The sequence below is a fragment of the Myotis davidii genome, unplaced genomic scaffold (genome assembly GCF_000327345.1).
Source record: "Myotis davidii unplaced genomic scaffold, ASM32734v1 scaffold341, whole genome shotgun sequence".
Taxonomy (NCBI): domain Eukaryota; kingdom Metazoa; phylum Chordata; class Mammalia; order Chiroptera; family Vespertilionidae; genus Myotis; species Myotis davidii.
In genome coordinates this window covers 239675-251408 of record NW_006291021.1, presented here as the reverse complement: position 1 = coordinate 251408, position 11734 = coordinate 239675, and the positions used below count along the sequence as shown (strand labels likewise).

General features: G+C 52.1%; 3 protein-coding genes across 5 annotated transcripts in view; 1 reads left to right on the top strand and 2 right to left on the bottom strand.

Annotated features, from left to right (window-relative positions):
• Positions 1–445: 445 nt before the first annotated feature.
• ALKBH7 (alkB homolog 7) lies at positions 446–1261 on the top strand (the record flags this gene model as incomplete). Its single annotated transcript, XM_015564297.1, has 3 exons — positions 446–637; positions 726–850; positions 1031–1261. Coding segments are annotated over 3 exons (480 nt in total), but the record flags the coding sequence as incomplete, so codon positions are not given.
• A 128-nt stretch (positions 1262–1389) lies between these two features.
• PSPN (persephin) lies at positions 1390–3408 on the bottom strand. The gene is made up of 2 exons (XM_006764254.2): positions 1922–3408; positions 1390–1834 (listed from the first exon to the last, which is right to left on the bottom strand). The coding sequence occupies exons 1-2, from the start codon at positions 2073–2075 to the stop codon at positions 1527–1529; spliced, it is 462 nt and encodes a 153-aa protein (XP_006764317.1). The 5' UTR covers positions 2076–3408; the 3' UTR covers positions 1390–1526.
• Positions 3409–5362: 1954 nt separating this feature from the next.
• The window catches only part of GTF2F1 (general transcription factor IIF subunit 1), a 10138-nt gene continuing 3766 nt past the window's right edge, over positions 5363–11734 (bottom strand). For 2 of the 3 annotated variants that reach the window (XM_015564277.1, XM_006764224.2), the window contains 9 exons: positions 9826–10019; positions 8830–9000; positions 7580–7764; positions 6712–6865; positions 6445–6626; positions 6249–6322; positions 6026–6164; positions 5703–5820; positions 5363–5615 (listed from right to left, as the gene is read on the bottom strand). In XM_015564277.1, the coding sequence (XP_015419763.1) occupies positions 5411–5615; positions 5703–5820; positions 6026–6164; positions 6249–6322; positions 6445–6626; positions 6712–6865; positions 7580–7764; positions 8830–9000; positions 9826–10019 (1422 nt within the window). In that variant the 3' untranslated portion in view covers positions 5363–5410. The remainder of the gene's footprint in view (positions 5616–5702; positions 5821–6025; positions 6165–6248; positions 6323–6444; positions 6627–6711; positions 6866–7579; positions 7765–8829; positions 9001–9825; positions 10020–11734) is intronic. The other variant, XM_006764225.2, reaches the window with a different exon arrangement.

The window sequence follows — 11734 nt, the reverse complement described above, 5'->3', positions numbered from 1 at the left end:
TAGGACTGGGGCCTTTGGGGGCGGGGCTACGGTGGGGACGGGAGTGTGGCGCTGTGTGGGGCGGGGCTACGGCTGGGGGCAGGACCTTGGGCCTGGGGTTGGAGTCTTTGAAGATGAGAGCAGGGCCATAACTGGAGGCAGGACCTGGAACCGAAGGGTGTTTGGGGTACAGGACCAAGGTTAGGTAGAGAAGGGTGTGGGGGAGGTGAGGGAGGGTCACCGTTTGAGGACAAAAACTGACACAAAATTGAATATTGGGGCAAGGCCAGCATTGGAGCCTGGATTTGGAACTGAGTTGGAGCCAGAGATTGGGTACAAAAGACTGAGGCCAAAGATCATGGCTTAGATGGGACAAAGTTTGTGAGTTGAGGGTGAGATCAGGGGTCATGCAGGAAACCAGCCCCTGGCTCAGCATTCTTTTTTTTTTGGGAGTTTCCAGGCTTGACCTGAGCTCTCTCTGCAGGCCATCCATGGCTTCCGAGAGACAGAAAAGTCTCGCTGGTCAGAGGCAAGCCGGGCCATCCTGCAGCGTGTTCAGGCAGCCGCCTTTGGCCCAGGCCAGACCCTGCTGTCCTCAGTGCACGTGCTGGACCTGGAACCTCGGGGCTACATCAAGCCACACGTTGACAGCGTCAAGGTGGGCAGAAGCCTGCAGCTTGAAGCTCCCAGCTGGGGTTGGGCCAGGCCGGCCAGAGCCTGACCCACCACCCCGCTCCCTCTTCCAGTTCTGTGGAACCACCATCGCTGGCCTGTCCCTGCTGTCTCCCAGTGTCATGCGACTGGTACACACCCAGGAGCCTGGGGAGTGGCTAGAACTCTTGCTGGAGCCATGCTCACTGTACATCCTTAGGTACTGCCCCGCCAAGAAGCCACCACCCTACTAATCACTGGTCAGACACTACCCAGCACTTCAAGCACCTTCTCTCATTCAGCCCTCACAGAAAACTACCATCCACTACACAGCAGACGCTTAGCCTGGAACAGGGGTGCCCTCACCCTACCCAGTCACAGCCTCTGTTTTCTCTTTCAGAGACTCTGCCCGTTATGACTTCTCCCATGAGATCCTTCGGGATGAAGAGTCCTTTTTTGGGAAACTTCGGGTTCCCCGAGGCCGACGCATCTCCGTGATCTGCCGCTCCCTCCCTGAGGGGGTAGGACCAGAGGAGCCTGGGCAGCCACCCCCAGCCTGCTGACCCCCAGGCCCTTTGCCCAGCTTCTCAGGGACACTGTTTGTGAATAAAGCTAGGAAATGGACAAGGTGGCCTTCCTTGCACTGGCTGTTTGCTGGGGCTGGGATCTGCAAGGGAAGCCCAGACCCTACCTGCCCACCAACCAGGAACTAAGATGACAAGGTCAGGAGCACCCTACTGAACACAGAATCACAAGACCCCAGGATCAATTTCCTTTATTGTGTCCCTTGCTGGCATCCCCAGTCCACCCCATCTTCTCATCTTCTGGGCATCCAGGTCTCCAATAAATAAGTCATCAGACCTCTGGGGTGGCTGCAGGGCCCCGTCTGGGCATCCTCAGCCACTGCAGCCACAGGCAGCCGCTGAGAGCTGGGGCAGCCACTGCCAGCGGTGGTGATCATCCAGGAAGGCCACGTCAGCATAGCGGGTGGGCTGGCAGCAGGGGCTTCCGTGTGCTCGGCCCTGGCTCCGCAGCCAGGCCAGCGTCAGGCTGTGCTGGGTGTGGGCACCTCGGGGACAGCTGCCAGCACAGTAGCGGAAGATGATCATCTCCTCTGAAGCATAGCCCAGGCCCAGTTCCACCACTGGCAGGGCCAAGCTCCGCAGCTGGCAGGGGCCGGCTGGGGCTCGGCGCAGGCGGGCACCTGGGTGGGAACAAGGGGCAGTCGACAGTGGTCAGGGGTTGGCCGGGAAGGAGTTGGGGAGTCACACGGGGTGCTGGGGGTCCTTACTCAGCTGTGCCTTCCAGGTCCCCATGTCTGTTGCTGGCTCAGGCGAGAGTGTTCCCTCCACCACTGGAGCCCCTGGCGTACTCGGGTTCCCGCCGAGGCCCAGCTGCAGGGATAGGAACAGCAGAGAGCCGAGCAGGACTCTTCCTGTGGCCATTGTGACGAACAGGTTCTGAGGATGGAGAGGTCCTGCACTCTCAATTTATCCCCATCTGGGCTGGGAAATAACCTCTTCCCTGCCGGATGCTGTATGGGCACGAAGGCCCCATGTCCCCCACCAGCTTGTCTCCCACATCCTCAGACCCAGGCAGGCCAACTCCCTGTCCCACATTCTTTCCTTCTAAGAGTTAAGGGCTCACCCCCTCATCCAGACATTCCATAGATTTCTGACACCCCCTCCGCACCTTGATTTAAGAGTTGAAGCGGCAGCCAGGGCCCAGCCCAGGATGAGCAACCAGGGTCCCTGCCCCACTGTCCCACCTGCCATCTGGAAGGAGAGGTGGCGGGGGAGGTTCTGTGGGTCCCCCACTGGGGCCCCCTCCCATTCAAGCAGGGTGCTGAGGCTCAGGAGCCCCTGTGTTGGGCACCAGGTGGAATGGATATGTTGGGGGTCAGGGAGCGGGAGCAGGGAAGAGGTGGTTTGGCAGGTGAATTAGCTAATGGGGACTCATCCATCATGGCTCCAGCCTAGAGGATTAAGACGTCATGCCCCTGTGTCTGGGCCTGGCTGAGCCAGTGTCAAAACAGGAAAAGGGAGAGGCTCCAGGACAGCCAAGTGTTGGGACACACGGGGCCGGAAGCTCACCCTGCAGGGACCCCTGCCTCTAGAAGGGCCACCTAGGACCCTGGGACTCAGCCCGTCCCGGTGTCCAGAGCATCAGCACGAAGGGATGTTGGCTCCCACTGGGTCTTGGAGGCAGTTGCAAGTCACAGTGACTTCCATACCCTGCCCCTGTGGCCCCTGGGAAGTGAGACTGGCCCTTACCTCTGAAAGGAGGCTAATCAGTCCCTCCCACATGAGGTTCTGAGGACAGTGATTAACATGGTGTTTGGCACTGAGGAGCTTGGGAGAGCTTTTGAGGCAAAGGAAATTCAAGTAGCTTTTGCATGTTTGAAGAGGTGCTCGACCTCACACAGGTGAGATTGAGTTAAAACTTGACTCGGAACCCAAGATTGGAAAATCAGAGCTTGCTTTCCCATGGCTGGGGTGCACGCATGACATAGGTGCATCCCCACACTGTGGATGGGAGTGTAAGTTGGTAGCAGTTGATACTGAAACTGCAAATCCCATCCCTTTGACCCCAAAACTGTTTCAGGAATTTATGCTTAGCAGGTGAACAGACACAAACTCAGGGCTATTCACTGCTTTCTATCAGCAAAAGATGAGAAATGACCAGAACTCTACATACAGGGGATTGCTTCACTAATTTGGTGTGGCGGTTCTTTTTTTTAAAATACATTTTATTGATTTTTTTACAGAGAGGACGGGAGAGGGATAGAGTTAGAAACATCGTAGGGGATGTGCCCGTAACCAAGGAACATGCCTTTGACCAGAATGGAACCTAGGACCCTTTAGTCCGGAGGCCGAAGCTCTATCTACTGATCCAAACCGATTAGGGCTGGTGTGGTTGTTCTTATTGCAGTACCTATTGAGACTACTTTCAGTAGTAGTCCAGAGTCACCAGAATTAAACACAGGTAGAATTTGAACCCAGGTCCTGAACACACGGTCCCTGCTCCTAACCACTGAGGCATATGGCTTTACTGGTAGGTCACAGTCCACATGGCCGAGTAGAGGGGTAAAAATCCCAGGGCAAAGGGCATCTTTCCTGCTGCCCCAAAAAGGCCTGGCGGATGTATGGGGAGGGAGGTTGGACCAACCTGGGACATTCCTAGGAATTAGCCTGACATCTCAGGCATTTCCATTCAACAGCCAGGGTCCTGTGGAACTGGGTGGGGAAGTTTTCCACCTGCAGTTTCCAGCCAAGGGCAAGATAGAAATCTGGATCATTTGGGATAGGGGTTCAAAAGTAGCACCTGCTGCCAAATTTCATTTCCAGCAGCATTATTGTCCCTGAAATTGAACAGTCCTCCCACTACAGAACATCTACCAATGCTGGAAAAAATAAATGCATAACCAACTTATAAGAAAGGGAAGCCCCAGAAACATCACTGGGAAGCTGAGAAAGGTGCCAACATCAGCAATAAAAGGGGTTTGGGTTTTCACTGTCATGTAAGGGACAGAGCCCTGAGCTGAGAACCATCCCAAATGGGCTCAGGCTGGGACTCGTGGGGCACCTGGTGGGAGCAAAGGCAAAACCCATTTACAAGGACCGGCCTGTAGACCATCCAGGAGTCCCACAGAGAGAGCCCCAAGCTGGCCACCAGTTCCCCTATCCAAGATTACAATCAATCATGAAGACCAGTCAGGAGATAGAACAGGAAGCCTGTGAGCTTCAGGTGCTGATGTGTCTGATGAAAACTAAGATGCTTAAAATAAAAATGTGAAAGGGATGAAAAACATTTAGGACAGTCTAGCCTGCGTGGCTCAGTGGTTGAGCATCGACCTATGAACCAGGAGGTCACAGTCAGATTCCCAGTCAGGACACATGCCTGGGTTGCAGGCTTGATCCCCCATGTGGGGCGTGTAGGAGGCAGCCAATCAATGATCCTCACATTGATGTTTCTCTCTCTCTCTCTGAAATCAATAAAAATATATTTAAAAAACACACACACATTAAGGACAAAACACTCAGAACAGACCAGCGGCCCTGGCCGAGTGGTTCATTGGTTGAGCATCACCCTGGGCACCAGGGATTGCCAGTCTGATAGCAGTCGGAGCACACATCCAGGTGGCAGTTTTGGTCCCCCACTGGGGTGTGTACAAGAGGCAACCAATCAATATTTTTCTCTCTGATAGATGTTTCTCCTCTAAAATCAATAAAAACATTTTAAACTAGCCCTAGCCAGTTTTGCTCAGTGGGTAGAGTGTTAGCCTGCAGACTGAAGTGTCCCAGGTTTGATTCCAGTCAAGGGCACATGCCCAGATTGCTGGTTTGATCCCCAGTGGGGGGCATGCAGGAGGCAGCCAATCAATGATTCTCATCATTGTTTCTCTCCCTCTCCCTTCCTCTCTGAAATCAATAAAATTTTTTAAAAAACAAAACACACAGACCAGCTGATCTGAAAAAGAAACAGCTGAAGAGAGAACTGGCAAAGTGGAAGACAGACCTGAAGAAATCACCCCATGTGCAAAATAAGTTCTGAGAGACATCTCAAGGCTCTAGAAGGAGGAGCGGGGGAGAATAAGAGAAGTAAATTGAGAAGAATGCTGCTTAGGTTTTTCCAACTTATTAATGCTGGCTCCTGGGATTCAGGGAGCAGGGTGACAATTGGACAGTTGGACCCACAGCAATGAGTATGTGGAATTCAAGAGCCCATGAACTTCTGGAGATGAGCTTATTTATTGGGCAAAAGGGTGGGGGCCAGCCCCTCACTCCTTGAGGGAGAAGTGCATCTTGTCGTTAATCATCTTGCGCTCAGGGTTTAGGCGTTTGAGGATCTGGGCAAGCACGTTCACTGTCTGCTCGCTGCTCAGCCCTGTCTTCTTGGTCTGGAACTTTTTCAGCAGGTCTTTCGTGGTCATGGGCTTCCGTGTCAGGTAGCGGCGCACAGCGTCCTCAGTCACCTGCACGTCACTGGAGCGCAGTGGAGAGTGGGGAGGTTAGTGGGTGGCCCTCCTTCCCAGTGGTCCCCTCCTGCCCCTGCTGTCCTCACCAACTTACCCACTGCTGGGGGTTGACTTCCCAGATTGGGGCTGAGGGGTCGACTTCCCAGACAGGCTCTGGGGTCCACTGTCCAGCCGCAACCGCTTAGCTGCTGTCGCCTCATTTGTCCGCTTTCCTGTGAGAGCAGAGGCCAGGCTGAGTTTTAGAAATGTGACACTGGACGTGTTGGGAGACCCCAGGCCGGGTGGTGCCTAGATTATGGATACAAGGAGCTCAGGGGCAGATAGGTGTCTGCCCCTTGATCTGGCCTCAGATCCTGATGCTCAGTGCACACAAGAACAAAGGTCAGGAGGTTGCAGTGGGACGGGAAGGCCACCCACCTTGCTCCAGTTTGCTGGCAGCTGCCCGAAGGGTGGAGGAGGTGTTGCCACTCTCTGTGCTGGGTGTGCCTGGCCGGCTATTGCCCCTTGAGCTGCCCCCTGATGGCTTCCGCTCTCTCTTGGGAGGAGTCTTCTTTTTCTGCAAATTTTAGGGTTGGGGACGTGAGTCTGGAAACAGACACCAGGGCGGACATCCCTCCTCCCAACCCTGGCTGCGTCTTACAGCCATGAAGAGAGCTGAGGAGGCCTCACTGTCAATGTCACTCTCTTCTGAGCTGTCAGACTCATCACTGCTGTCTGTATGGGGACAAAGAAGAGCTGTCGGGATCAGAGGCACCCACGCCCATCCTCAGCTCTATCTCCGATAAGGGGATCTAGTAAGGGGCAGAGGGGACAGAAGCCTAGAAAGCCAAGCCTACCTCTCTTCCGCTTCTTCTCTTGTGGGGTGGGTGCCTTCTTCTCCTCCTCCTCCTCCTTGTCCTCCTCAGGAGGCTTCTCCTCCTCACTCTCCTCACTGCTTTCGCTCTGCTCATCCACGCCCTTGGGACCCTCCTCCTGCTGGGTGACCTTGGGCTTGCCCTCCGGCTCTTCATCAGAGCTGCTGCAACACCAGAGTGAGCAGAGGGTGAGTGAGCTCTTCCTCCAGGCTGTCCCAGGGTCTCACGCCTGCCTCCCGCCTGCTTCACCTGGAGCCATCAGACATGTAGTCCACCTCCTGGCCCTCAAAGTCCCCATCATCACTGTCCTCAAAGGCCTCATCATCTGACCCCTTCTTCTTCTTCTTCTTACGGCCTGCCTTAGTCATCGGTGCCTTCTTCTTGGCCTTGGGGGCTTTGACACCTGGGGAAGTGGAGGGGGGCTGAGCACTCATCAGGGTTTGTATATTCAAGGACATTGGGACACCTCAGGCCTTGACAAAGGGGGAGATGGCCAATTCTTAGAGAAGCAAAGGGCTTGCCTAGGGGCAACACCTCTCATGTGCAAACCAAACCAATCTGGGATCTATACCCCGTGGCCACAGCCTTTCTCCAATCTCACACTGACGGCCACTGTCTTCTGCACTAAATCACTCTTGGAGCCCAGAGCCCCTGGAATGATTCAAACTGGTGGATCCCACCATATCTTTTTTAAAATATGTTTTTATTGATTTTTTTTTTGAGAGAGGAAGGAAAAGAGAGAGGGGAAACAATGATGTGAGAAACATAAATCAGCATGCACCCCAATCACAGATCGAGCCTGCAACTTGGGCATGTGCCCTGACTGAGAATTGAACTGGAGACCTTTCAGTGCATGGGATGACACTCAACCAACTGAACCACACCGGCCAGGGCCCATCACTCATTTCTGCTTCCAACTCATTCTGGTGCTTCCGCAAGTGGCCCTGCATGGCATGTTGTGCCTGCCTCTCATCTCCCAGGAAACTGTAAACTGTTTTTTTCAACGGCATTAATCACTGTGTTGTCACTCAACTACCTTATAAAGTAAGACTCAAGCGCGACTTAGGCAGCTGTGCCGAACACTCCAGCCACCAGGGCAGGCTCTGCCCAGGCTCACCCTCCTCGCCGCTGGCCTCGCTGTCATCAGACGACATCTCCAGGTCGTCTTCCAGGTCATGGATGCGCAGCTCACTGGGCTTTTTGCGGCCACGCTTATCCTTCTCCTCATCCTCCTCGTCCTGGTCTTGGTCTTTGAGCCGCCGCTGCTGCATGATGCTGAAGTGGTTCAGGACTTTGTTCCTCCTGCAGGCGCAGGTAAGGGGTACACTGGGGTCTGATAACAGGCCTGGTTCCAGGGCCCTCCTCCAGGAACCAGGTCTCCTCCCTGCACGTCACTGGATGTTCCCCAGAAGGGAACCCCAGACATGAGTTAGGTGATAAGAGGCATGATCTGACCCCATGGGGCTCACACATAACATGGACACCCTAAAACCACACAGGGAGAGCTGACCCTTTTTCAGTTCCCTCTGCCCTGAGCTCTCAAGGAGAAGGTGTTGGTGTGGTGTTGGCATCCCAGCACCTCTCTCAGCTCAAGACCAATTCCAGGTCCACATGAAGACACATCAAAATTAAAATGGCAAAGGTGCCCAGCCAGGGTGGCTCAGTAATTGAACATCAACCTATGAACTAGGAAGTATTTTTTCTGGAAAGGGGGCGGTAGGCCAAATAAGTTTGGGAACCACTGAACTAGGAGGTCAAGGTTCAATTCTCAGTCAGCACACATACCTGGGCTTCAGGCACAGTCTCCAGTGGGGGGCGTGCAAGAAGGAGCCTATCAACAATTCTCTCTCATCACTGATATTTCTATCTTTCTTTCTCTCCCTTCTTCTCTGAAATCAATGTGTGTATACATTTTTTTTTTAAGTAAAAGAATGGAAAAAGATATTTCATGCAAATAGAAATAAAAAAAAAACTGGGGTAGCAATATTTATATCAGACAAAATAGATTTCAAAACAAAGGCCATAACAAGACCAATCTCAGGCAACAGGTATCTGCAGTTGATCCAGCCTAGATCTCCTGCCTGGGTAAACTCAAGGGACACCCTGCCCTGCTCTCAGTCACCAACTCCTTAGCCCTCACAGGACCCTGTACATCCCTGATGGTCTGATTTATGTCTCCCCTCTGGACTGAGAGCTCCCTGAGGGCCTGGTGGGGTCTGGCGTGGTCATCACTGAGTTCCCAGCTCCCAGCGGGGCATAAAGTTATGGTGACCTACCTCATTTCCAATTATTTTGGCTTTACACTGGTGAAGCTACCAGACGACACTGCATCCTGCTTCCCTCCCAGCCCCGCCCAGGCTTACTCACCTCTCCCACTCCTCCTCAGCTTCCTCAGCCGTGAGCGTACGGTGCCGGGCCAACGGCGTGAAGTTGTACCAGTTGTGCACTGGGAACGCTTCAAAAGCCCCGTCAGGGCACTGGGTGAAGATATAGTAGGATGTGTTCTCTGTCACACCTCCCTTCTTTATACCCTTGAACCTGCAAAGAACCACGGTCACGGTCACAGCCACAGCCTGTGTCCAGAGAGACCCGCCCTGGCCCACCATGCCCCTAGGCCTGTCCCTTCTACAGAACCACCTGGTTTCTCCGAGCAATCAGAGTCTGGGAGGCTTTGGGCTAGCTCTTGAATTGTCTGAGCCTTGATTGCCAAATCTGGGAAGCAGGGCCAGTGCTCCTCACCCTGCAGAGTGGGCTGAGGGCTTCCCCCATTTTACATATCATGGTCCTTTCATGGAAGGAACGTGTTAGATAACCTGAAGAGCACAGGCCCTGCAGTCAGACCCCTCTGATCTGCCTCCAGGCTGCTCCTTGGCCCTGAACCACTGCGAGCCTCCTCCTGGCTTCTGCCCTCACACTCTTCCCACACAGAAGTCCAGGCAACGTTAGAGTGCCCCTTCCCTGCTTCCCACCTTCAAGGTGGCCCCTGGATGTACATGAACAGGGCAGGTGCCCTTGGAACTCCTATACAAGCACCAACCTGACTTACCTTTAAAAATAAAACCCTATAAAAGAGATATACCAAAGAACTTATATGCAGAGCCCATGGACATGGGAAATAGGGTGGTGAAGACCTAGGAGGGTGGGTAAAGGAGGGTAAAATGGGAGACATCTGTAATACTAACAATTATATATATATATATTAAAAAACAGAATGAATAAATAAATAATAAAATGAAACCCCATGACGGAGGACATGCTGCCACCTGCACTGGGCATATGGGGCATACAAGTTCTGAGAGAGCACCCCACAAAGTGAGGGCATGAGGGAAGAGGAGGTGGGCACCCGCTGCCATCACCACTTACTTCCTGCCTGACTTGCCATTGACTCGGAGCAGCCAGGGCTGGTCCTCAGGCCGGAACTCCTTGAGGACGATGCCGTACTTCTTCCTCCGAGCCTCCTCCCGAAGTTTTCGGTTAAACTCACTGCCTGCACCTGACTCAGGCATCTCCTCCTCTTGGTAAATCTTCTTGTTGCTCAGATCTCTCTCTAGCCGGGCCTGCGGGAACATGGTGGGGGAAGCAGGAAATAAGATCTCTCATCAGGGCACCTGCCTTTGCTCAGGCTGTGCCCCTACCCCTAAGAACACCCTTTATTCTCTCCAAGCTGAGCTACAGACACTCCAACTTCTTGCTTGGCAAAAAAAAGTAGAAAGTCAGTGCTCAGTGAATGTAAGTGAAGGGATATGGGCAAGCTTTGTACTATGTCTATTTGTGCAGCTTTTTGAAAGTTTGAAATTATTTCTAAATGAAAATGAAAAAATAAAAACCACAGTAAGGTCATAGTGGTGGTAAAACTAAAACAACAATAAGCCCTAGCCAATATGGCTCAGTGGATAGAGCGTCGGTCTGCAGACCAAAGGGCCCCTGATTCAATTCCAGTCAAGGGCACATGCTTTGGTTGCAGGCTCCTCCCGGGCCCAGGCCCTGACCAGAGCCCATGCAAGAGGCAACTAATTGATGTGTTTCTCTCACTTCATTGTTTCTCTCCATCTTTCCCTCTCCCTAAAAAAAAAAAAAAAAATCAATGGAAAAATATCCTCAAGGTGAGGATTAACAAACAACAATGAAAACAACCTGCTTGCCTGGCTGGTGTGGCTGTGTTTGAGCATCGACCTATGAACCTAGAGGTCACGGTTCTGATTTACGGTCAGGGCACATGCCTGGGTTGCAGGCTCAATCCCCAGTACGGGGCACGTGTACTGGGCTGCATCTCTGGCACTTTGGCCAGACGGGTCATGCTGTGCTGTCTGTTCCTAAAACACATAGATAGGAAGGTACTGACATCAGGCCAGGCCTTGAGATATGGTCTCATGGCCCCTTCCCAGCACGCAGGCCTTCTTTCTCAGAAGGCCTGGAAGTCCCATTCCAAATTTGGGAGACAGAAGACTGGAGAAAGTATAAATAAAGTTTCCTCCACAGAATTTAATAATAAAATGTAACTTCTGTAGTCTGGGCTGCAGTTCAGCCTTTGCTTTGGCAGAGTGCTGTGACTGTGGTCAGCTGGCCAGCTTAATAAAGGCTCTTAAATTTAAATTCTGAGTTGGTGGTCTATCTCGCTGAGTGAACCCATAACAGCACGCAGGAGGCAGCCAATCAATCTCTGGCATCATTGATGTTTTTATCTCTCTCCCTCTTCCTTCCTCTCTGAAATTAATAAAAATATATTTAAGAAAAAGAAAAGAGAACAACCTGCTTAGAATTGGCCTTCCTCTCTCTGCATTAGACCCTGGACTGCCCCGTGAATTCAGAAGCCATTAAAGGCTGAGGTTTTCAAAATTTTAATCTCTGGACTATTTAACAGTAGGTATTATTTTAAAATGTACGTTTATAATTCTGCCCTGGCCCTCACCCCTCAATATCCAATCCATCAATAAACCCTGTCAGCTCCACCTCCAAAACCCACTATAGTTAAATCATTTCTCATCACCTGTTTGCTCCAAAGCCCATCATTGCTCACCAGGACCACAGCTGTCACCTCTACCCTGCTTCATCTGCCCTCCACCCTACAGCAGCCAGATCACTTTACAAAACCCCCATTTAACACTAGATTGCCCAAGGAAGTCATTTTGACTGCTTTTTAATTTCAATTAGAAAAACAATGATGTATATAATGACAGAATTTCTTAGAATTTTGTGACTTTTTATACAACATATAAATGTGTTTATTAATAATTGTAGTTACCCCCCCTCCTTCATTGCCGGTATATATATA

Excerpts from the sequence above, each read along its gene's own strand:
- PSPN (XM_006764254.2), bottom strand. The coding sequence starts at position 2,075 with ATGGCCACAGGAAGAGTCCTGCTCGGCTCTCTGCTGTTCCTATCCCTG. Across the intron at positions 1,835-1,921 it reads GACCTGGAAGGCACAGCTGA|GTGCCCGCCTGCGCCGAGCC; the intron begins GTAAGGACCCCC and ends GTTCCCACCCAG.